General features: G+C 31.6%; 2 protein-coding genes across 6 annotated transcripts; one reads left to right on the forward strand and one right to left on the reverse strand.

The window, feature by feature from the left end:
- On the forward strand, positions 1-16,886 carry TBC1D5 (TBC1 domain family member 5). 5 transcript variants are annotated; one of them, XM_088227380.1, is made up of 14 exons: positions 1-132; positions 206-318; positions 2,025-2,171; positions 4,194-4,302; positions 4,391-4,507; positions 5,444-5,574; positions 5,692-5,742; positions 6,661-6,763; positions 8,658-8,791; positions 9,246-9,388; positions 9,940-10,150; positions 14,469-14,559; positions 15,202-15,360; positions 16,451-16,886. In XM_088227380.1, the coding sequence occupies exons 1-14, from the start codon at positions 130-132 to the stop codon at positions 16,751-16,753; spliced, it is 1,815 nt and encodes a 604-aa protein (XP_088083506.1). In that variant the 5' UTR covers positions 1-129; the 3' UTR covers positions 16,754-16,886. The 5 variants fall into 5 exon arrangements, with proteins under 5 accessions (XP_088083506.1, XP_088083508.1, XP_088083510.1 ...); XM_088227382.1 differs by lacking the exon at positions 15,202-15,360; XM_088227383.1 differs by lacking the exon at positions 206-318 and having other exon boundaries at positions 15-132.
- Positions 16,887-18,606: 1,720 nt separating this feature from the next.
- On the reverse strand, positions 18,607-21,509 carry Vps51 (vacuolar protein sorting 51). Its single transcript, XM_088227379.1, has one exon. The coding sequence runs from the start codon at positions 21,344-21,346 to the stop codon at positions 19,181-19,183; it is 2,166 nt and encodes a 721-aa protein (XP_088083505.1). The 5' UTR covers positions 21,347-21,509; the 3' UTR covers positions 18,607-19,180.
- Positions 21,510-21,917: the final 408 nt, after the last annotated feature.

The following is a 21,917-nucleotide window of genomic DNA, read 5'->3' on the forward strand; positions in this document are numbered from 1 at the left end:
GACGTTTGTGATTTAGTCTATGTTTTCATTTTGAGTTTTGTAGTTTGTGTTATTGCACGTTTTTTTTATCTAATTGTATTGCACTTTTGTAATTAGCGTCATTGAATACAAACGCACACTTCATATAAAATGGTATAGTATAATAAAAATACACTATAAAATAAATTATTGCAACGATAATTTAATATTGTGTTATTTTTGACAGGTTGATGAGGTCGCCGAATCAGCTGGCGATGACAGTAGTGTTGAGTCTTCATCAAAAATCAGCGATCCTTCTCAAGGATCGACCGACAGTAGCATTAAACGTAGAAAATTCGAGTAAGAAATGCGTGCCTTTGTGTTCCCTTTGTTTTTAAATTTCAAAGTACCCATTTGATTTAACTTACAAACAAGCTTACGACACAATTTATAATATTGTAGGTAGAAATCACCCAGAAAAATAAGTACTTATAATCATGTTCTTTTTATTCCTGCAATTATGCATGTTTTATAAAGTACTAAAGATATAATTATTTGTACTATATGTTATATTTGAAAATATTCCAGTTTTAGGAAATGTAGTAAGTTTTAAACATGTAATGATAATTTATCTGTTTTTTTTATTATCTATTTGTATCTAAATGTCGGATACATATATTAAATTCAAATATCGGTTGAAAGTATTTTATTGGATACAAAAATAAGACAGTAATGTCGAACAGAAATTGGAATAGAAAATATTGAACACAAAATATATTTTAAAACCTGGACATAGTTTATAAGGATTACAAAATGCTTAAATATATCAAAAAAACATTTTTAAATGTCTGTTTTATATTTGGAAATCCTTTGTTTCGTTATTTGTAATTAAAGGAAATTGTAATATATTTTAATGTGATATCAATTTTGACATTTGGTGTTTATCAAACAACAGTGATAAAATTTACATTGACCAATCAGCGTAAATAAGATGACATTTCAAACTCAATAATTTATTCTTATCAATCTGAAATGATTCTGAGTAAATGAAAACATGAATACAAATTTGATTTAAAATAATTAAAATTAACACAAATATTATTGCTTGTCACATCATCAGCTCTATGCGGAATTTGTGATTCCATCCAGTCATAAAAAACAAATTAAAATATATGGCCCAAGTAGAAAAAACATACTTATTTGCGTTAATCAGGTAGGTATACTGGATTTTTCGCTTCTTTTTTATCTTTCTTTAGATTTAACTCACGTCGTGGACAGTTATAAAGGATTACTTTTCTAATTTAATATAAACATAATATAATGTATTTATTTTGTAATACGCAATTTATTTATTTATTTACGTTTATTGAGGCACAAGTTCGTACTCCATGGGACTAAAATCCCATGTTGAGTTAGATACATATTAAAAGCAGTTTTTTTTTCTTTTAAAATAAAGGAACATGAAAGGAGTCGTAAAGAGTTTAGTTATGGGTTCCATGAAAAAATTATGATGCATAGATCTTTCTTAAAAGAGGTTGAGAAAGAAGAATCTTTTATGGAGAGTGTTAGATCATTCCAAATTCAAACGACTGACAATCATTTACACATTATCGAAGATAATACACAAATAGAACTGAGCAATGAATTTTTAAAAAGCGTGTGTATAATATTGTTAAAGCCTCGGAGTAATAATTGACGCATTATTACTCGGAGGTTAAAGCAGACATTAAGTACCTATAACTAACTCTATTAATTACTTAGATATAGCTACTTTTCTAATTTAGGTGTAGGTTAGAACAAATATTAACAAGCATATCCTTGATGATACTGCAATACCGCATAACCTGTTTTTTTACGGAAATGTTTTACTGGAATAAATTTATTATAAGGAGTAAGAGCTGTTATTTTTAAATTATTGCTATTTTTACTCTGAATCGTGAACGTTTTTCTGATGCTCCGGTGGCATTTTTGGTTGATTAAAGATAGAATTCTGTCAAAATATGTTCTTAGAAGTATGAATGTCTAGGTACTAGGTGATTTTGGTTAAACTGATCAATCTTTTTTAGTTCTGAATGGCGTCAGTTGTCGCTGGGGCTAGAGGAAGTAAGGCGTTTAGCTCTGACGGGAGCTCTGCGGAGATCCCGGTTGCGCAGTCTTTCCTGGGCTATCCTCCTTGAAATTCTTCCACCGGAATCTGATAAGTGGCTGGAAACGTAAGTTCATTTATTTAAAAACTACACCAATAATGACATATATTTAAATACATGTACTTAAATGATACATAAAAAAAATTTAAAACTAGGTTAACATAAAATGAAGCGTATTATTTAGAAATATAAGTAAGAACAATGATTTAGAAAAAGATAAGCATATTGTGTAACATAGAAGAACTTATATTTTTTATATACAAAGTTCAAAAATTCAGAATCATATAGTAACTAGGCAGCTTAAAATATCTAAGTACTGACCTAGTATGCAAAATTGAAATCTATGTCGAGTTCTGTTCTATTATGTAAGTAATTTAGTTGAGTCTGTGTTTATTTCTTTTGTGTTTACTATTTTATACTGTATTGTATTGATTAATCCCCGGATCGCCAAAAATAAATGTTTTTTACAGACATAGAATCAATAAATAATATTTTGGTAAGTCTATATGAGGGTATTGTATTAGAAGCAAACTTGGAAATCTCCATTGAAGGAGTTACTGAGATATTTGCGAAAAACATTGAAAAAAGAATTGTGAGATTTCTAATTATGCTTCATCAACTCAATGAAGAATGCTAAGTTTGCGGTGTCAAGTAGTATAACTGAAATCTGTTTTTGCAAGATTTAGAGACGGTTTTGAATCACGCTATTATTTGGGTAGGTAGGTTTTTATGTATTAATAACTAATTTCCCGTTTTTGGTGGAGATTTCTAAGTTTGCTTCTAATAGCCTCATATGTCGTGGGGTAATTACTACAACTAGGTAACTTCAAATTCAGGAGTTTTAAGTTACCCACTAAAAACACATACCTGTATCTTCCTCCACGAATGATTCATTAAAATCATATTATGACAATTTGAATGCACGAATTGTCTATTTACAGCATTTATGGAGGAGGATAAAAAAGTTTGTTTTTAGTGGGTAACTCACAAATGCTGATTTTGAAGTAACCTAGTTGTACTAATTACCCCGTGGTATAATCTAACCATTTCCGTGTATATTGTTATCTAACCATTTGTATTTGCTCAAAATTGTTGTTTAAAATATTTTAATTGTTAATTATTAAGATTATTCTCAGTGATAAAATATCATTGAGGATTAAAAGGATTATTACATTTTATATCTACCGGTTCAAACAAACTTATCTGAAAATACCAAGAACAGCGGGCTTCAATAATAAATAACATAATTAAAATTTGCGGTAATATGAAGACACTTCTTATGTATTTTCTATTATATAAATTTATTGAATATGTATGCATGTGGACTTTTTATCATGTTGGAAAACATATCCCATCAGCGTTGCCAACCATACTGATTTTGAGAGAAATCTATCAAATTCAGTTGAAATTCTACCGATTTTTAAACATTGCCTTGTTTTTTCCTTAGAATAAAATTTATAAAAATTAAATTTCATGCCATAGTAGCTACTCCCCCTCCCACCTCCGCTCACGGCCATTTGGTGGACAATGAATCTAGATATTGGCAATGCTGAACCCCCCCTCCCTGTTCACCGCATTCGGGTGGATTATAAAACTAAAATTATTTTTTCCAGAATCTACCGATTTTCGCTTGATGGAAGTTGGCAACGCTATACCCCATTATCGTCTTCTGGTTTAGATTCTTTTTCTCCGCTTGTTCTGGATCTAGGCTCTTTTCGACTAGGTGTATAATGTGTAATTCATATCTCCTCTAATTTGATCTAGGTATACTCAGACCTTTCTCTTCGATCTTTCGACTTTATTTGACTAAACTAAGGGGCGCTGGATTGACGTGGGAAAAGGCGAAAATGCTGGCTGGCGATAGGGTCTCCTGGAGGCAACTGGTGATGTCCACATGCTCCACTTAGGAGCGGATGTGGAAAAACAGAAGAAGAAGATACTCAGTAGGGTTGTCCTCTTTCGTTTGAGCCCTCTGCTTTTCCTTTCGAAATAGTATGGGGAAATTTTTCATGGCCCAAAATGTGTCCGATTCTATTATAGCTTAGTCATATTAAATTCATAATTTATTTGATTTTTATTACATTCTAGATTAAGACTGAATAGAAAAAAATATTCTGAGATAAAGCAAAAACTCTCATGTGATCCACGAAGTTGTGATCATCCAGATGATGATAATCCACTTTCGCAACAAGACGAGGTATTTATCTGAACTTTACAACAATAGTAATGATTTTAGTTGTCGTTATATTATTTCAAGTATTTAATTATTCAATTTTATCTTGCAGAGCGTGTGGAATCAGCACTTTCAAGATGCCGAATTGCAAACAATAATAAATTTAGATGTTGTAAGGAGTTTTCCGGGAGTAGAGTTTTTTAAGCAAAACGATATACAATTAGCTATGGTATGTTATCATTTAATGAATAACATTAAACTCACTTATAACAAGCAATAAATTAAGAAATGTACCTAACCATTATTTATGGGTATATTTGTAATTGAAAAACATTGTAATTTACAATCAGTTCCTTATCCTAAAGCATTTTTACATAAAAATTTCAAGGTTTACAAAGTACTAAACACAATAATGAGCTTAGTCAAATAACTTTTTTTCAAGATTGTGTATCAACCAATTATCAATGGTAACATTTTTTTTCTTTGTGAAAATGTGAAATAAAATTATATAAAATAAAATACATTATTAAATGTTTGTGTTGTGTTTATTGAACTATTTGGTTTAATAAAACAATAGCGAATCAGTATTACCAACCTTAAATAAATAAAGTAATAGTTTGGTGGCAGGGCAGGGGGAGAAGTTGGAAATAGAAAACAGTGGTCGCCTTTCTTTTAGTCCAATATTTTCCACACTACCAATATTTCAGTCTTTTCCCCTCAACAAATTGAATCTATGAAAATCAGTAGAATTTCACTGTACCTTGCATTCAAATGAATAGCCTATGTTAATGTGTAAGTGCTCATCAGTTAATCAAATAAATATGCAATTTTTATTAGTGTTAATACGCTTTCAATATTTTATTCAAAAACTTTTTGATAAACAAAAGCTATTGAAGATTTGAATGTACTGCAGATAACTTTCCAAATATGTAGTGAAAAAATCAATAGTGATGGCAATACTGTGTTAAATTCTGAATATTTTAATAGATACACAAGGTGCTATGCTTTGATCTATAAAACATCGTAGCTATTGTCATTCGCTATTTATAGGTTTACAGTTTACAAGACGATGTGACGTTTCTATTGCATTATTATTGTTACTACATATATGCTTTTTATTGTATCTTAATAATAACAATGTCATTGATTTCTCTCTTAATTCTAGGTAAATGTATTGTTCTGTTTTGCGCGTGAAACCCCAAGACTATTGTACCGCCAAGGCATGCATGAGATATTAGCTCCTTTACTCTTCGTTTTACAATCTGATCACAAGGCAGCTGAACACACAACACTTAGGTAACGATATTTACTTACTGTAGCCAAATGTTTTTTTTCTTTAATGGCGTCAATTAATTAAATATGTAATGATCTGAATAATGGCCGTAATTAACTTTAAAAGTTTATTTATTTTAGAGAGGAATTAGCGGAAATTATGAATCCCGAATATCTGGAACATGATAGCTAGTAAGTGATCATTTTTATTTATTCTCTTATCAATCCAATACAATACTTATTGAATTTTCAAAATTATAATCCATAAATATTGTATGACATTTGCAATTTTACAAAAGATTATTTTTTTAATTTAACTTCAATACAAAATAAGTTTTTGCCCCTTTTTTTTAGCAGGTACTTGTTTATTTTTTCTTTTAATTACTATCCAGTAAAATTGTGATTTTCAAGCGTATTGTAGGTATATCGTTCACTGGTGGTAAGAAATAAAATTGGACTTTTAAATTTTTTTACAACTTGGTTATAATTGACTATCTGTCATTCATTAAAAAAAAAATCCAACATAATTTATACAAATATTAAAAAACGTTATTTGAAAAGCGGTAAATTTCTTTTCAAAGATAAAAGTGCCACAATAGGGTATTTTCACAAATCGGGAATAATGTTGAAAATATATAGAATATTTAAAGCGGATTTTTACTATTCTAATGATATATGTGCGATATATCTTTTGTTTTATATACGTATAAAACACAAGTTTTCATTTATAATTTTCGGATTTGAAAACAAGCACATACTAAACGGCTCGTAATTGGCGTCATGTCATGCCCGCTGAGTGCACTTCTAACAAATACTATTTGATAATTTTGGCACAGTAACATAATACGTACCGTTTCGTTTTTAGGTAACTTATAATAGAAATATCCTTTTGCAATAGATTTTTTACTAAAACCATATTCTTAATTTTAGAATAAAATTCCCATAAAATAAGTTTTCTAACTTGCTTTCACAGTTGTAGTATTCATTAAATTTTTTTAAATACCTTTACTGAAAGAAACATAAGATTATGTGTAGTATAATTCTCTCACTTTTATTGTCGGTATGCGAAATTAAAGTACTTTATTCTGTAACACAAATACATTTTTTTAGTGCCCTTTTTAAAACAATAATGGCTGGGATTGAGACATTTTATCGACTGAATGATATTCCGACTAATCCATCACATCTTCCACCACGCCCAACAAAAGTTAATGTATGTATTGAATTATTTTGATGTCAAAAATCTTCAGCCGTTTTTTTTAGCAAAAATATTTAAATCTTGTAAATGAGACAATTTCTGTATTTTTTACTAAACCAATTTTAATTTATGTACTTCATTGGCAGTGCATTGTGTAAATTTGTATTTTCTATTGTTTTCTTTTTTTATTAATTTAATTTATTAATGTAGCATTTTTTCTGTACTTTGGAACGTGACATACTAGTGAGGACACATTCATTTTGTGTTTTATATTTGTATATATTTTGTCCGCCTTGTGGTCTAATGGTCACCGTTTTTAGGCAAACATGGGCACAATGCAGGAGGTCTGGGGTTCATTTTCCCATGACATTTAATATGTTGACAGTTGACATTTAATATTTATTTTCTAATATCTTTTTACACAAAAAATTCATAGCCCCTGGACTGACACCTGAAGTGTAAAACTGATCACCTTACCTTTATGGAACAAAAACGATTGAAGTACGCTTTGGTTGGTAAACTAATGCAGTGCCCTAGAAGTTATGATATTTATGTAATAATAAAAATAATAATAATATTTACTGGGCATAAAGAAAAAAATCACATTTACGTATTAAAAGTAATATTAATACAATGTGTACATACTTACATTAAAAAATATTTATATACAATCCCTAAGACTAAAATGATCTCTGCATATTTCCAATATTATTTTTTTGTTGCATCTATTTATGTAGGTAAACCCGTACCATAATAGATGCAAGTTGTATCATTATGGTGTGGTAACGGTAGGGTATCGCACCTGCAGACAGCACAGCAAGGCGATCCACGGTCACTCGCTTAAATATTTGTAAATTCACCCGAATGACAGCAGACCACCCCGCTATCACCACTCACTATACCTCCCACAAGCACATAATCATATACACATATCTGCATTAAAAACATGATACATAAATAAAACACTTTGTTTTAAGGGCGTTTTGCCTTGTCCAAGAGCCACATCGCCACAGCTCTTGAAAACCTCAGTAGTGGTTTTATAACTCTAATTGATGAAGAAAGTTGGTTATATAGTTGTATGATTATTATTTAGAAACTTCACTGGTCTGTCTTTGAACCTTATTTTTCATATTGTTGATTGTATGTTTCTATAAAATAAATATAAAAATAATCAATAGATAAATTTACATTCTTAAAAATAAGAGAAAAATATTTTTTTTTTTTTTTTGCTCAGTTGGGTGTACCTATTTGTGTCTTGAGAAGGTAAAGAGTGAATGCGTTTGTGTATTACTTCAAATGTTTAATATAATTCTGGTTTTTATTATTTTTTCACAAGACCCATTTTACACTATAAATACAACAGTTTTATCGGGACCCGTATATTTATCTACAAATTAAAATTATGTTTTCAGTATGAAAAATGTGTTTTTTTTTTTAAACATTAATTATAGGTTACCGACGAAGATACTTAAAATTTTCGTATAAATAATATACATATTCGTACATAAATATTGATTTTACTTTATACCGCTTCGATATGTACCGATGAAGATAGTGTTTGTAATCGCAGCCCAGGTCTATCAAAGGCATTCTAAATTTAACTTATATGTAACTTTTACGCATACTGCCTTCATCTTATTAATTGTTTTGTCATTTTTTTAATTTATAAAGTACAAAAAAGAGAGATAGGAGAGAACTGTAGAGAGTTCCATAATTTTTTATCAACTAATCGGCACTTTACCATGTCTTCTTCCTACATAATTTTTATTTTTAGAATTATATCCATGATAATAAATATAAATGTGAAATCTGTAATTGGCCTTTTTTGAATTATTATTGTATCTTATACTGTTGTATTTTGTTACAGCCTGTATAATTTCCATAATAAATTATTTTTGTAATGTTTCAGACACAAAGTAGAAAACCGGAAAATGAAGTTGTCCGTCATCTTGCTTTGATTCGGGACCGTTTGCTTATTCCTCAGGATCCAGAATTAGCAGAACATCTTCAAAATTGTGATATCGCTCTTTCGTTATTTGGAATGTAAGAATTTTTCCTAAAACTTATATTTTTTAAATTAAAAACAAATATTTATACCATCAGTAGTAACCTCGAAACTGGTTAATGTCTAGCTCTTGATTAAAGCTATATAAATTTATAAACAAAAAAGTTTAAAATAAAGTTCTTATTATTCACCAAATATTCCAATATTTTTGTATTAAAGAAAAAAACTAAAATAATTACACAGTAACTTCATTTACTAAACTTCCTTTAAAATCAATTTGTTCTTTTATCAAAACTAATGTTGATAACATGTAATATCTGGTATGGCAGATGGTACCAAGCTAAAAAAATCATTTTTTTATTTAAAAAAAAACAACAAAATAATTATAAAAGTATGTATGTATGCAAAAACCATAATGTTTTTTGTCAGTACCTATCTAATGTTGTTTATTTTTTCTTCATGTGTGATGACTATGGTTTTTTTTTTCCATAGACGATGGTTGAGAGTTTTATTTGGACGAGAATTTGCACTTCACGATTTACTTGTTTTGTGGGATGCAATATTTGCGGTTGGGAAAGATTTCTCCCTTGCCGGATACACAATGGTGGCAATGCTTATCGCTATAAGATCTCTGTGTAAGTTTATAAAAATTAAACTTTAATAATTGCAAAACTTATAAGTAATTAGTGATAAATTGTCCTCTTCAGGTACATATTTTAACATTTAAAGAGATATGGAGATTAGGAAATGAAAAAAAAAATACTGGGAATTAAATAAATAGGTCTTTATAGAATTATAAAAATTTATATTGACAAAGCATAAATTTTTCAGAAAATTAAGAAGATAGTGTAAAAACGCGTTTATTGTTTTTGTTCATATAATTATTTTCCAATTTTTGTCATACAATAATTACATATTGACAAAAACTAATGTAAAAAAAAAAATATTTTTAAACCTGCTTTTTTCTTTCTTCCACAATTCACACATTGCCTTCTACAGCATTTCAAATTTCTGCTGACAATGTATCACTATTAAAAAAAATTAAGAGTTAAAGATAATCAGAAAGCCAAGAATGTATGCTCTTCTGAATTTAAATTAATTTCTTCCTCACTTCTGACTTCTGAGTTGGGCAGGTAATTAAAAAACCAAAAAAACATCAGTATTTAATTAAATAACTTTTTTTCAGTACTTAATGGTGATTCAATGGTCTGTTTGACACATCTGATGCACTACCCAACTACGATTGACGTCCAGTATATAATAGACCACGCTCTGTATTTAAAGCACCCTGACCAGTATATGAAACCCCTTTCTCGCCCGTTCACTTGCCCAACTGAAATTGCACAATCCACATCAATCCCGACTAAAAGAAAACTAAAAACTAAATCTAAACCAAGGTAATTGGTAATTATTATCATTTATCAAATACATCAGTTTGTTTTTTATAATAATTTTTAATATCACTGTTTCAGTAAAACAATAATGCAATTGAAATGTTGGTTTAACAACTGAATTCATTTCTAAAATAATAAAGAATAATGGAAATAAAAAATTACTCTAGTTCAAAACTATAACCAGCCGCTAGATGGCAGATGTGTCATTATTTGAACATTAATGTTTGCCACAACGTAATTTGAAATAATACTTCATTGATATATTTATTTAAATACATGCTAATTGATTTGGATTAGTGTCATTGATTTCACACCTGAGTGATAAAAATGGCACATGTCAAAATTGACCGTTTTGAGTTAAGTATGCAGAAATGTTCCAGAATATATTTTCTGTCTGCATAGTTCTTTAAAATATTTATGTGGCTTTTAAAACAAAAATGTCAATGTCATAGTATATTTTTTTTACTCAAATTCAATAAATTGTAATAATAATAAATAATCATTATGTTATCTCCGAAAATTCAAAACTGGATGGTACAAATGAGTGAACTTTAAGTTGTGTTTTTTTACTGACAGCGATGTGTGATTTTGTGAAAAATAGAAATAGACAAATATCGTTCAGATTAAGTTCCTTTACAAGAAAGAGAAAAACAATGCAGAAATGAAAGCCGAACTGGATGCAGTTTATGGCGAGTTTGCACCGTCGCTAGCTACAGTTAAATTTTGGAAAGCTGAATTTGTTCATGAACATATGAGTGTTTTTGGTGATGACCACCCAGGGCCCTCAAATATCGTCACTTCACCAGAAATCGTCAACAAAATCCGTGATATGATTATGGCAAACCGTTGAATCAAAATCCGTGAGCCTAGCAGAGGCTGCAAAATATCAACTGAGCGTGTACAGGCCATCATACACAAACATTTGGATATGAAAAATCTATCCGCTCAATGGGTGCCGCGTTTGCTCAATATCGACCAAAAACGCACACGTGTGACGGATTCGGAGAAGGTTTTGGTAAACTGTTGATGAAATGTTGGTCCATTACTACACGCCGAAGACGAAGGAACAGTATAAGCAGTGCAGAAAACGCGCCAAAGGCCCACCGAAGAAGGCAAAGACAACTTGATCAGCCTGTAAGTTGATGGCGACTGTTTTATGGGATTCAAAAGGCATTATTCTTATTGATTACTTGCAAAAGGTTGTAACAATAATTAGAGACTACTAAACAGCATTACCGTTTTGAAGCCGAATTGAAGAGAAGGTGCCCTGGTTTGGCTCACTAAAAAGTTCTCTTCCATCATGACAACGCACCCGCTCACAGATCGGCCGTCATGCAGGCAAAATTAAACCAATTAGGCTACAAATTGATCGACCACCCACCGTATTCACCAGATCTAGCCCCTTGCGACTTTTTCCCGTTCCCAAACCTAAAAACGTGGCTCGGAGGACGCAGTTTAGGAACAAACGATGAAGCGATGGCTGAAACCTCACACTATTTGGAAGAGCTCAAGCAAAATTACTTTTCGAAAGGAATGAAGAAGTTGAAAAGTCATCTTGAAAAGTGTATTGCCGTAAAACGTGATGATGTTGAAAAATAAATCATAAAAACCATGAAAATCATGCGTTTTCTTACTTAGGCTGCTTCCCGTCAAACAACCACCATATTTAGTCACTTCTTTGAAACTCAATTATAAATAATTACTAGTTTCACCTAAAAAGTGTACCATTTTGCAATTGCGTCATTGTTTTACCAGAACGGCGATGTATTCCTCACTAGGATTAAAAAATCTAATTTGAGAATTTAATTTTGAACCGAATATGCGTAAGAAATGGAATGTGATAAAAATGTGTGTGTACTCATATTTGCTATTTAAGTTGAGAAAGGAGAAGTATGATATTCTTCCTAATGTAGTTATGTAATTTCCGCCTGTAATACAATGCTGACTTCTATTGTAATATTAATAAATATTTCACAATACCAAAGAACACCCACGTTTTCCAACCATAAATAAATACATATTTTACACACACACACTGTATGTTAAAATGTTATCACTTGAAATACAAATATAATAACAATTGGTTACAAAATATGTACGTCGTATTACATAATAACTGTTTTAAAATATGTTGAATTTGTATCCAAAATGTAAAGAAATGTCAGTCGAAACTCAATTTATCAAAACGTTCCATGTTTTCTCAGTTCAACTTTTAAAGATTGTTTTAAAAGTAAACTGGAAAATCACATTGCTGAAAAACAGTCATCGTTTAAACAATAAATTTTCCAAAAAAGTTGATTTGTATAAATAGTCATTAAAAAAAAACTTCTGTACTTGAGATTGTTTATTAAACAATATTTTTTACTAAAGTAAACTTCTTTTTGCGAGGCCAATTATTATTTTGGTAGGTATCTAGTTTTTAAATCCAATTCTATTTACAATATTTGAGTTTGTCCAAATGTTCGTAGACAAAAGACTAGATTTCACCCCCCCGGGAGTCATTAAGATTAATAAATTACAACAGGGATGGAGAACACCTTAAATAAGGGAATATGGAAGTCTAGGCATTTACAGAGCTTATGACCTGTCATTGGCTGGTTTAAGTGGCCACTTTACACACTGTGTAACATTCACCATTTTGCCTATGTTTGAACATCCAAATTTCTTCAATTCTTCCATTTGTTGATTTTAGTGAAGTTAAAGAGCTGAAACCTTTATTGTTGCGAAGAGATTCATCTGACTGAATTATTTCACATACTAGGCAACGCCTGAAAACAATTTTTCAATTTTCAAACTTCTTCTTGGACCATTTGGTTTCATTACAATATTTGAGTTTGTCCAAATGTTCGTAGACAAAAGACTGGATTTCACCCCCCCAGAAGTCATTAAGATTAACAATTTACAACAGGGATGGAGAACACCTTAAATAAGGGAATATGGAAGTCTAGGCATTTACAGAGCTTATGACCTGTCATTGGCTGGTTTAAGTGGCCACTTTACACACTGTGTAACATTCACCATTTTGCCTATGTTTGAACATCCAAATTTCTTCAATTCTTCCATTTGTTGATTTTAGTGAAGTTAAAGAGCTGAAACCTTTATTGTTGCGAAGAGATTCATCTGACTGAATTATTTCACATACTAGGCAACGCCTGAAAACAATTTTTCAATTTTCAAACTTCTTCTTGGACCAGTTGGTTTCATTACAATATTTGAGTTTGTCCAAATGTTCGTAGACAAAAGACTGGATTTCACCCCCCCAGAAGTCATTAAGATTAACAATTTACAACACGGATGGAGAACACCTTAAATAAGGGAATATGGAAGTCTAGGCATTTACAGAGCTTATGACCTGTCATTGGCTGGTTTAAGTGGCCACTTTACACACTGTGTAACATTCACCATTTTGCCTATGTTTGAACATCCAAATTTCTTCAATTCTTCCATTTGTTGATTTTAGTGAAGTTAAAGAGCTGAAACCTTTATTGTTGCGAAGAGATTCATTTGACTGAATTATTTCACATACTAGGCAACGCCTGAAAACAATTTTTCAATTTTCAAACTTCTTCTTCGACCAGTTGGTTTCATTACAATATTTGAGTTTGTCCAAATGTTCGTTGACAAAAGACTGGATTTCACCCCCCCTGAAGTCATTAAGATTAACAAATTACAACAGGGATGGAGAACACCTTAAATAAGGGAATATGGAAGTCTAGGCATTTACAGGGCTTATGACCTGTCATTGGCTGGTTTAAGTTGAAAAATTGTTTTCAAGCGTTGCCTAGTATGTGAAATAATTCAGTCAGATGAATCTCTTCGCAACAATAAAGGTTTCAGCTCTTTAACTTCACTAAAATCAACAAATGGAAGAATTAAAGAAATTTGGATGTTCAAACATAGGCAAAATGGTGAATGTTACACAGTGTGTAAAGTGGCCACTTAAACCAGCCAATGACAGGTCATAAGCCCTGTAAATGCCTAGACTTCCATATTCCCTCATTTAAGGTGTTCTCCATCCCTGTTGTAAATTGTTAACCAATTCTATTTTGAACGGAATAATATAATCTCAATTCTAATCATTTTTTGAGTAACTACAGCACTTACAAAGATACAAAAATACACACAATTAATTTAATATGCAAACTCTCGTTTGTGACTTCACTACACTTTACAAGTATATTTTCAAGATTTAATTCGAGTATTTGAAATACACAAATCTTCCAAATTTTAGGTAAGTTAACACTACAAATACTAATAACGTGGTCATAAAAAAGTCATACAATTTATGCCAATGTTTAAATCCTATTCTGCATTATTTTAGATCGGCTGTGGATAATAAAGAGCTGGTACCAAATATCAAAGTTGCAAGCACTGCCGATGATTTAGGGATTGTCGATGGGTACACTTTACGAGTAAGTATATATATATGTACTTGTTTGTTAAATAAAATAAAAACTTTTACATTATTTTAACGAGCTGACCATTACATATTAATCTTGCTAATTAAATTGAAATATTGTACATCAACATTTTCCCTCAAGTTTTAAGAACCAGAAAAGGTTATTTTAGTCCTTATAGTAAAGTGTCTTTTAGAATTGAAGTCATGGACATGTAAATTATAATGTTTACTTTTAGTTCCTTAATTTTATTTAAAAATATAACATGACTTCAAAATACTTTAAGAAATCCTAACAAAGATTATTAATTATCACTATTAGACAGCAGAAAACGAGGAAGACCGAGAAATACATGGCATGATCAAGTCCATCAAATACTTGAAGATGGACATGTCAGGAGTAGGAATAATCGGTGTGCATGCATGAGAAGATGTATGAATGTGGAGGAAGCGAGGTCTGTGTGCAAAGACAGAGTGATATGGCGTTCTATCTTCTCTGCCTACCAATGAAATCAATGTTGATTTTCTTAAGTTTGAAAAAACCCTCTAAAATGAGGTTCTAGGGTGATTATTTGTATTTTTTAAAGCAGTCAAGCTAACAACCGAATTGGTATGAATAATTCATTGAAAACCTCAACCTGTTTGATAAAATTGTCAGGAACCTGAAGTACTTCGGGAAGAGTTATTCCATGCACATAGTGTAATGACACTGTGTAACATTAAGTTGAAGCAGTATGAGGAAACGATACGGCGATCTCTCCCTTCCTCCGTGCCCCCCTCTCACCCCGCCCACCAGGCTCTTGGCGGTATTCGGGAGGTATTATTTTGCTTCAATTTTGATCTAGTTACAGTACAATTTTTATTACACTTATCTATGTTATTTATTTATTCAAATATTATATATATATATATGCCACCTCAATGGCATTTACAAATACAAAAATTTGTAAGTCAAATATCAATTCTGTTTTATTATTTTTTACATGGAATACTGAACATATTTACATTAAGCCCAACAGTATGGGTGTATATTGTATATTAAACATGTATTTTGTAAATAAATTATTTTTCACTGACCTGTTTAATTTGGTATTATTTAATTTATGTTCTTGTGTGTTATATTATTTAGTTGTAACTATTATTTTTATATTAATTATGTATTTTCTTTCAAGTATTATGATATATACTATACATATTTACATTATAATACCATTTATATTGTTTTGGTAGAAATTATAAGCAAGCATGAATTAAAATTGAGTTGAGAGCCTAACATCAAAAATCCTGAAGTAAGTTTTATACAATATGCAACGGTAATTAATACAACGGTTGTAATTTGATATTATAAATATTTTAATGTAATTTTTAGCAATACAATATTCGTTTATCAAAATAAATTGCACCTGAAGGTCTTTCTGATTCCTATCCGCACAACTAACAGCATGATTCTTAGAAATACTTATGTGGCCTCAAATAAAATAAAACAATATTATGCCGTAATGAGGTAGTTCAGCGCTACGGAAAATTGAATATTAAAAATGTTTTCTGACACGTTAAAAATGGGAGCATTTAATTGTACGGTGAAGTTTCTCAAAAACGTACCAAAAAATGTATAAAATATAACTACTTTGAACTACGTCGCAAGTTCTTAAGAATAAACCAATGATAGATTTCTCAACTTACGGATCAGTAGAACTCTCCGACTAGAACTAGTGACGTCATAGACGAAGTAATTTCAAAACTGTAAAAATGAGTTTTTTGAGTTGTGATAAATATGCTATTGATAAATTTTAGGCAGTGAAAAACTTTTCTGTAAAGTAATGTTACTTAGTCATTGTATTCAATTGTACTTGGTCTTTCATTATTTTATTATATTAATTTCATTTAATTTATAAAAATTGTTTCAGTTGTGCACTCTTTTAAAGAGTAGATACCACACTGCACCCGATGTAGAACCTGCTTTAGAAGCTAACGAAGCCAATAATTGCCTTGGGGCAACAAAAGAAAATAAACCATTGGTCAAAAAAGTTATCGCCAATTCATCAGCAGGCCGATCGGAACAAGCTAAAACGAGCAAAAAAACTAATGTCCAACAGAACACAACGGTTCATCTTAAGGAAGTTCCTCTTAAAGTTATCAATCTTGTTAATTCCACGAGCCAAGTCGAGGGTGCCCCAAATCCGGATCCTTTAGGTTTACGGAAAGACTGATTTCAAATATAATATGTACATATAACTAAGAAAATTTAAATTTTATTCTCACAGTAAACCAACTAGATTAAATTAAAGTAAAACCAATTTCCAAACTACATAATGTGATACTTAATATTAAATTGTAATTATAAGATTTAGATTCTACAAAAATATTACCCTTAAATGATTCCATTTGTTTTAAATGTAAATTCTTTCTGAAAAACACAAATGTTTTATTTGAATACGTATAATTTATTGTAACTATTTAATGAAAATTATCTACAAAATAAAATTATACAAAATGAGTATAAAAAACCACTCTGAGGATTTATTTAAGAAAGTACAATGAAGTGAATAATGGATGCACTTTACACGTCGTGTAACATTCATTTCAGCTCTTTAACTTCAGAAAAATCCTCAGATGGAAGAATAGAAATATGTGAATGCATAAATATAGGCAGAATGGTGAATGTTACACAGTATGTAAAGTGGCTACTTAAACCAGCCAGTGACAGTTTATGAATCCCGCAAATGCTTAGACTTCTATATTTCATTAAAATGTTACCAATCTGTGTAATATGTTCAATCTTAATTACACCCTTGAAATCCAAACCTTGTCTGCAAACATTTTTTTTCATAAATAATGTTATGTTATACTAGATATTTATGTTGAAATAATAATTTTCCGTGTATCGAAAGACAGGTACTTAGGATTAAAAAAATATTTTCAATTTGTTTTCAGCTTCACATTATTTTTTTTATTATTTTGAATGTTGTACAAACTGCAATATTTATTTCACAAAGTTTCTGTCTACATCAGCAGTTCATTAGTATTCTGATAACATTTTCGCATAGGTACCTATTGTGAAAACCTGACATAAAAAACTTTCTTGGGTAAGTACCTATTTGTGAAATTATGATTAAAACATTCCAGTACAATTGAACATAATCTGTCCATGATATTTTTAATCTTCAATAATTATATAAATACTCACATATCTTTTATTATTAATAATGGTGCTTTCAAAACTTAGGTCACATTTGTTTTTTTATTATTATTAAGAAATATGTACTATTATTCTTTTATTTTTTTGCTCCTTTTAAATTTATTTCATATGTACATGTATATTACTCGGGAATCTATATAACACAAGAGCATTTGAACATGAATATGGAGTGTCCTCTGGTTAGGTAAGTCTCTATCTTACATGGCTAAGCCTGTTCTAAGATTTAATTGTTATTTACCTTGTGAAATTTTAGACATTAAAAATATTACATGTAGTAATTACCACATTTACTTGCTTGTTATTTTGGCACCTCTAAATACATAGTACTCATTCTTGTGCTGATTTTTTCCTCTTTATATCGAGCCATGATCACCTATACATTGCGACCAACAGTAGCAATATTTTACGGAAAAATATTTTTTCTTAATTATTAAGGAATATACTTTGAGAACCATGTTTTGTTTCAAACATTTTCACGTTGATACCAATAAAATAAATATTCGAAACAGAGTTTGATTCTCAACATAAATTCCTTGTTAATTGACGGGAAGAAGTATTCTCCTGTGAACTATTGTTTTTGTCGGTTACAATGTTTTGATGACCATGCCTCGATATTATCTAGACTGTTAACTTATCAGATATAAGTCGAAACATATTAGTTTCCATGAATTATTTTTTATCGATAAGTTTAAAAGCAATAGAGTGAATGTGTATTTATTTTTTATTGCTGTACTGCCCATAGTAAATTTACTTTAAGATGTGATTATAAGTGATAATAATATCATGGCACATGATTATATTTAGTATTAGGTTTTTTCCAAATAATATAAATAAAAATAATACTTGTTAAATAAAAGAAAAATATATATAAAAGATGTTTTATTATTCTTGTCTCGAAAACAATGCATTAAAATATTACACAAAATCGTTTCCACATTATTTGATACACAATAATTCTGTATTTGGAAAAATTACATTAAAAAGTTATAAAGTTTATCAATGTTTGATGGTAAAGCACTCGATATTTGTCGAGTTGACTACATAATATGGACACACATTGGTAAGTCTCTTACCATCCCATTGTAATCGAGGGTCTGGTACAGTAACTAATAAAAATTAGGTGTAAAGAGTGTTTCCTTGAATAGGACCATGTTTTGTTTGTTCCTAGAATACCCAAATGCTGGCCTTTTTTAGCACTTTGCTCCAGTCAACCCATTTTCCACAAATATGCATCCTCCTTTTGAAAAAAAAAGTACAATCAGCATGTTTTTTCTTTTGATTGGCATATTTTAAAATCCATACATACATACATTTTATCACATTTATATTCCGGAATATTAATCATGCAAAAATGCATTACAGATTACACCCATAAGTATAGTCATCAAAACCACATTTTAAATACATTATTTTACAATACTGTCTAAGATTGCTACAATTATCCTCTCTCACAGATGATGTCCACAACACTAGGTTCCATTAATTGGGGATCAACACATCGGTTGACGACAGAACCCAACACTTCATCGAGTAATACGTGAACTAAATTTTCATCTCGAACAAACCTCCATAGATACAACTGTAAATAATGTACATCAACTTGCATCTGTTGCAAGCCATAGCGACTGTATGTCTTCAGGCGTACGCACTCTAGAAAGGTTTTCAAGCTTATTTTTACAATACCACTCATGATTGAAGCCTTGTTAGGTTCTACAGGGCTAAAAATCTCTATTTTTTCCGAGAAAAGTTTGTTAATGTTGGACGCAAGACTGGAATCCAATACTCCGTTGGACCAAGCGGAACGGTAAGGGGTTCGTGAAGCAGTCAGGCTGTGAGTGCGGCGACTGGAGTCGCTGGACTGGCGCGTTGCGGCCCCGGCCTCATATAGCTGTTGGGCATCTTGTTCCGCGGCACCGAGAGCCTCTAGTACCCGTCGCGCCACCGCACGGACTCCACGGGGCTCGGGTACGCGAACCCACTCCCGTGTGAACACCGACACGCGGAGCATCTGGGACACTTGCAGCCCCACTCGGCTTACGTAGCGATCCAACAAGGCCTGGGCGCCGTCTCCCGCCTGCTTGCAAAGATTGCTCTCCAACTTCTCGGAAAACCGGAATGTCTCTCCCGAGAAACTCGCCTTGTCCAGTAGCGATTCAGCCTGCGTCAAAAGTCCGCGTATTCCCGATCCTTTTAAATCGTAGCAGAGCTTGGAGAGGATTAAAAGAAGTTGCGGCGGAGCATTGTCACTCGCAGACTCTCGTGTACAAAAACTCTCTGCCACTATTATAAGGTCAGTCAAGGTATCCTCGATGAATTTATCGCAAGCCGAGATAACACTCGCGAAACAAGCAGGTTTGAAACCAAAAGACAATCCGCTTTGCAAAAATATTGTCAGGTCTTGAAGCGCCGCTTGCGACTTTTCAACAACAAACACTTGTAGAGAGCTCAACATTTCCTTCAAATCGATGTTTCCCTTGGTCGCCAAGCCCCGTCGAACACCGATCAACCGTTCCCAAAACTGCTCCTTGAGGTGTTTAAAATGATAATGTCCTTTGGCGGAAATTGCCGATGTCACTATTCCAGTAGCCTCGCCGCTGTAATCTGCACCTCGCGCACGATGGTTCATGGCTTGAAGCCTTCGGTAGAATTTATCCAGACCTCTAACTAGAACTTCAGTTCCGCTCTGAGTAGTGTTTGCTTCAAATTGGATCTTGGCCAGGTCGAGGTACTTGCTCATTATTTTGTCTGTGAAATCATTGAGAAGTTTGGCTGTACTTTCTTCTTCGGTTTGCAAAAACATTTCCCCGTAGGATGTTGCGACGATCCCCAAGTCAGCGAGTAGCCCGCTATTTCCTTTCTCAACCCACTCTAATAAATCGGAACATGCGGTCGAATCTTTCAAGGATTCTAGATAGTTTAACAACCGTGGTTCTGAAGAATGCAGGAACTTCTCGTTGAGGGCTTCCTCTGATCCTTGAAGTCTCACTAAGAGACAGACACTTTCTGCAAGTTGAGTGGCGGAGGTCGAGTGTGAGGTCAACCTTTCTTTAAGTCTCACAACGAGCTCACTAACTATCTCTTCGCACTCCCGCTGTATTCCTTGAAAAGATGGCTGACTTCCGTAACGCTCTAAGACTCGCTGGGCGCGGAGGTATTCGTTCACAGCTTCAGAGTACTGCCCCTTGTTAAGATATTCGTTTAGTTGTGATGGCAGTAGAAATAGAAATTGTAAACGTCTTAACAGCTGTCTAGTTCCGCAAAGTCGACCAACTGTTGTTCTGCTGTCTTTTAATGTTTCGGAAATTGACTCACTGAACGATGTGATAGTATCCATATTTTCGCTTAATTGTTCCATTTCAGTTTGCATGTTTTTGAAATCACTTCTCATTTTTCTCACCGTGTCTGTGGCGGATATAAACTTATTATAATTTTCGTATACCAATGTCTGCATTTCAGAATGTAAATATTGACTCTCACGAATAATTTCACATTCTTTATCCATTATAACTTTCAAACTGCCTTCTTTTAGGAGTTCCGAAAGGTAAACTTCCGAATTAAAATTATTTGAATCCATATTAAGAGAATCATCATTACCGTTTGCCATTTTTATACCTAAATTAAAAATAAAAGTAATATTTATTATTTCAATAACATAATTTTTTTGACTGAAGGGTATTGCTTTGAGCTTTGACACATCACGATTTGACAGTTTTCAGATTTGACAAGTCTGTGGTTTCAACTTTTCTGGACCACAGACCTGGATATTTTCTTTTGAAAAAAGAAAAAATAACAAGTTTCGAAGACAATACATAAAATCGTAGACAAATCGTCGCGTTGGGAAAATATAGTTCTATCTGACAAAATATATTTTTTTGCATTGAACTTTTATTATATTTATATTTAAGGGCGTTCTTCACATATATTTTATAAAATATTTTCGGAAAACAAGTACTGTATGTTGGTAGATGGTGTAATAAAGTATATGAGAAAAATAATTTTAAAAATGGAAACACAGCAGGTTTCTGAAAAAAGAACATTAAAATCGCAATTTCAAATCACGTTTTAAACATTAAAAATATGTAAATTGACGAATTTCTTCCTTTTGTTAATAAAAAAAAACACGTGACGTGTTATCAATGGTTTTTTAATATATATCTAACAAAAATGAAAAAAAA

Source organism: Micrasema longulum, unplaced genomic scaffold, assembly GCF_059751315.1.
Source record: "Micrasema longulum isolate JH-2025_06_02 unplaced genomic scaffold, ASM5975131v1 h1tg000501l, whole genome shotgun sequence".
In the NCBI taxonomy this organism is placed as follows: Eukaryota; Metazoa; Arthropoda; class Insecta; order Trichoptera; family Brachycentridae; genus Micrasema; species Micrasema longulum.

What these genes read in the sequence shown, in the direction of transcription:
- TBC1D5 (XM_088227380.1), top strand. An exon ending in TCTGATAAGTGGCTGGAAAC is followed by an intron (nt 2,172 to 4,193) that starts GTAAGTTCATTT and finishes ATTACATTCTAG; the next exon opens with ATTAAGACTGAATAGAAAAA. An exon ending in TCGATGGGTACACTTTACGA is followed by an intron (nt 14,560 to 15,201) that starts GTAAGTATATAT and finishes TAAAATTGTCAG; the next exon opens with GAACCTGAAGTACTTCGGGA.
- Vps51 (XM_088227379.1), bottom strand. Translation starts at nt 21,346, where the DNA reads ATGGCAAACGGTAATGATGATTCTCTTAATATGGATTCAAATAATTTT.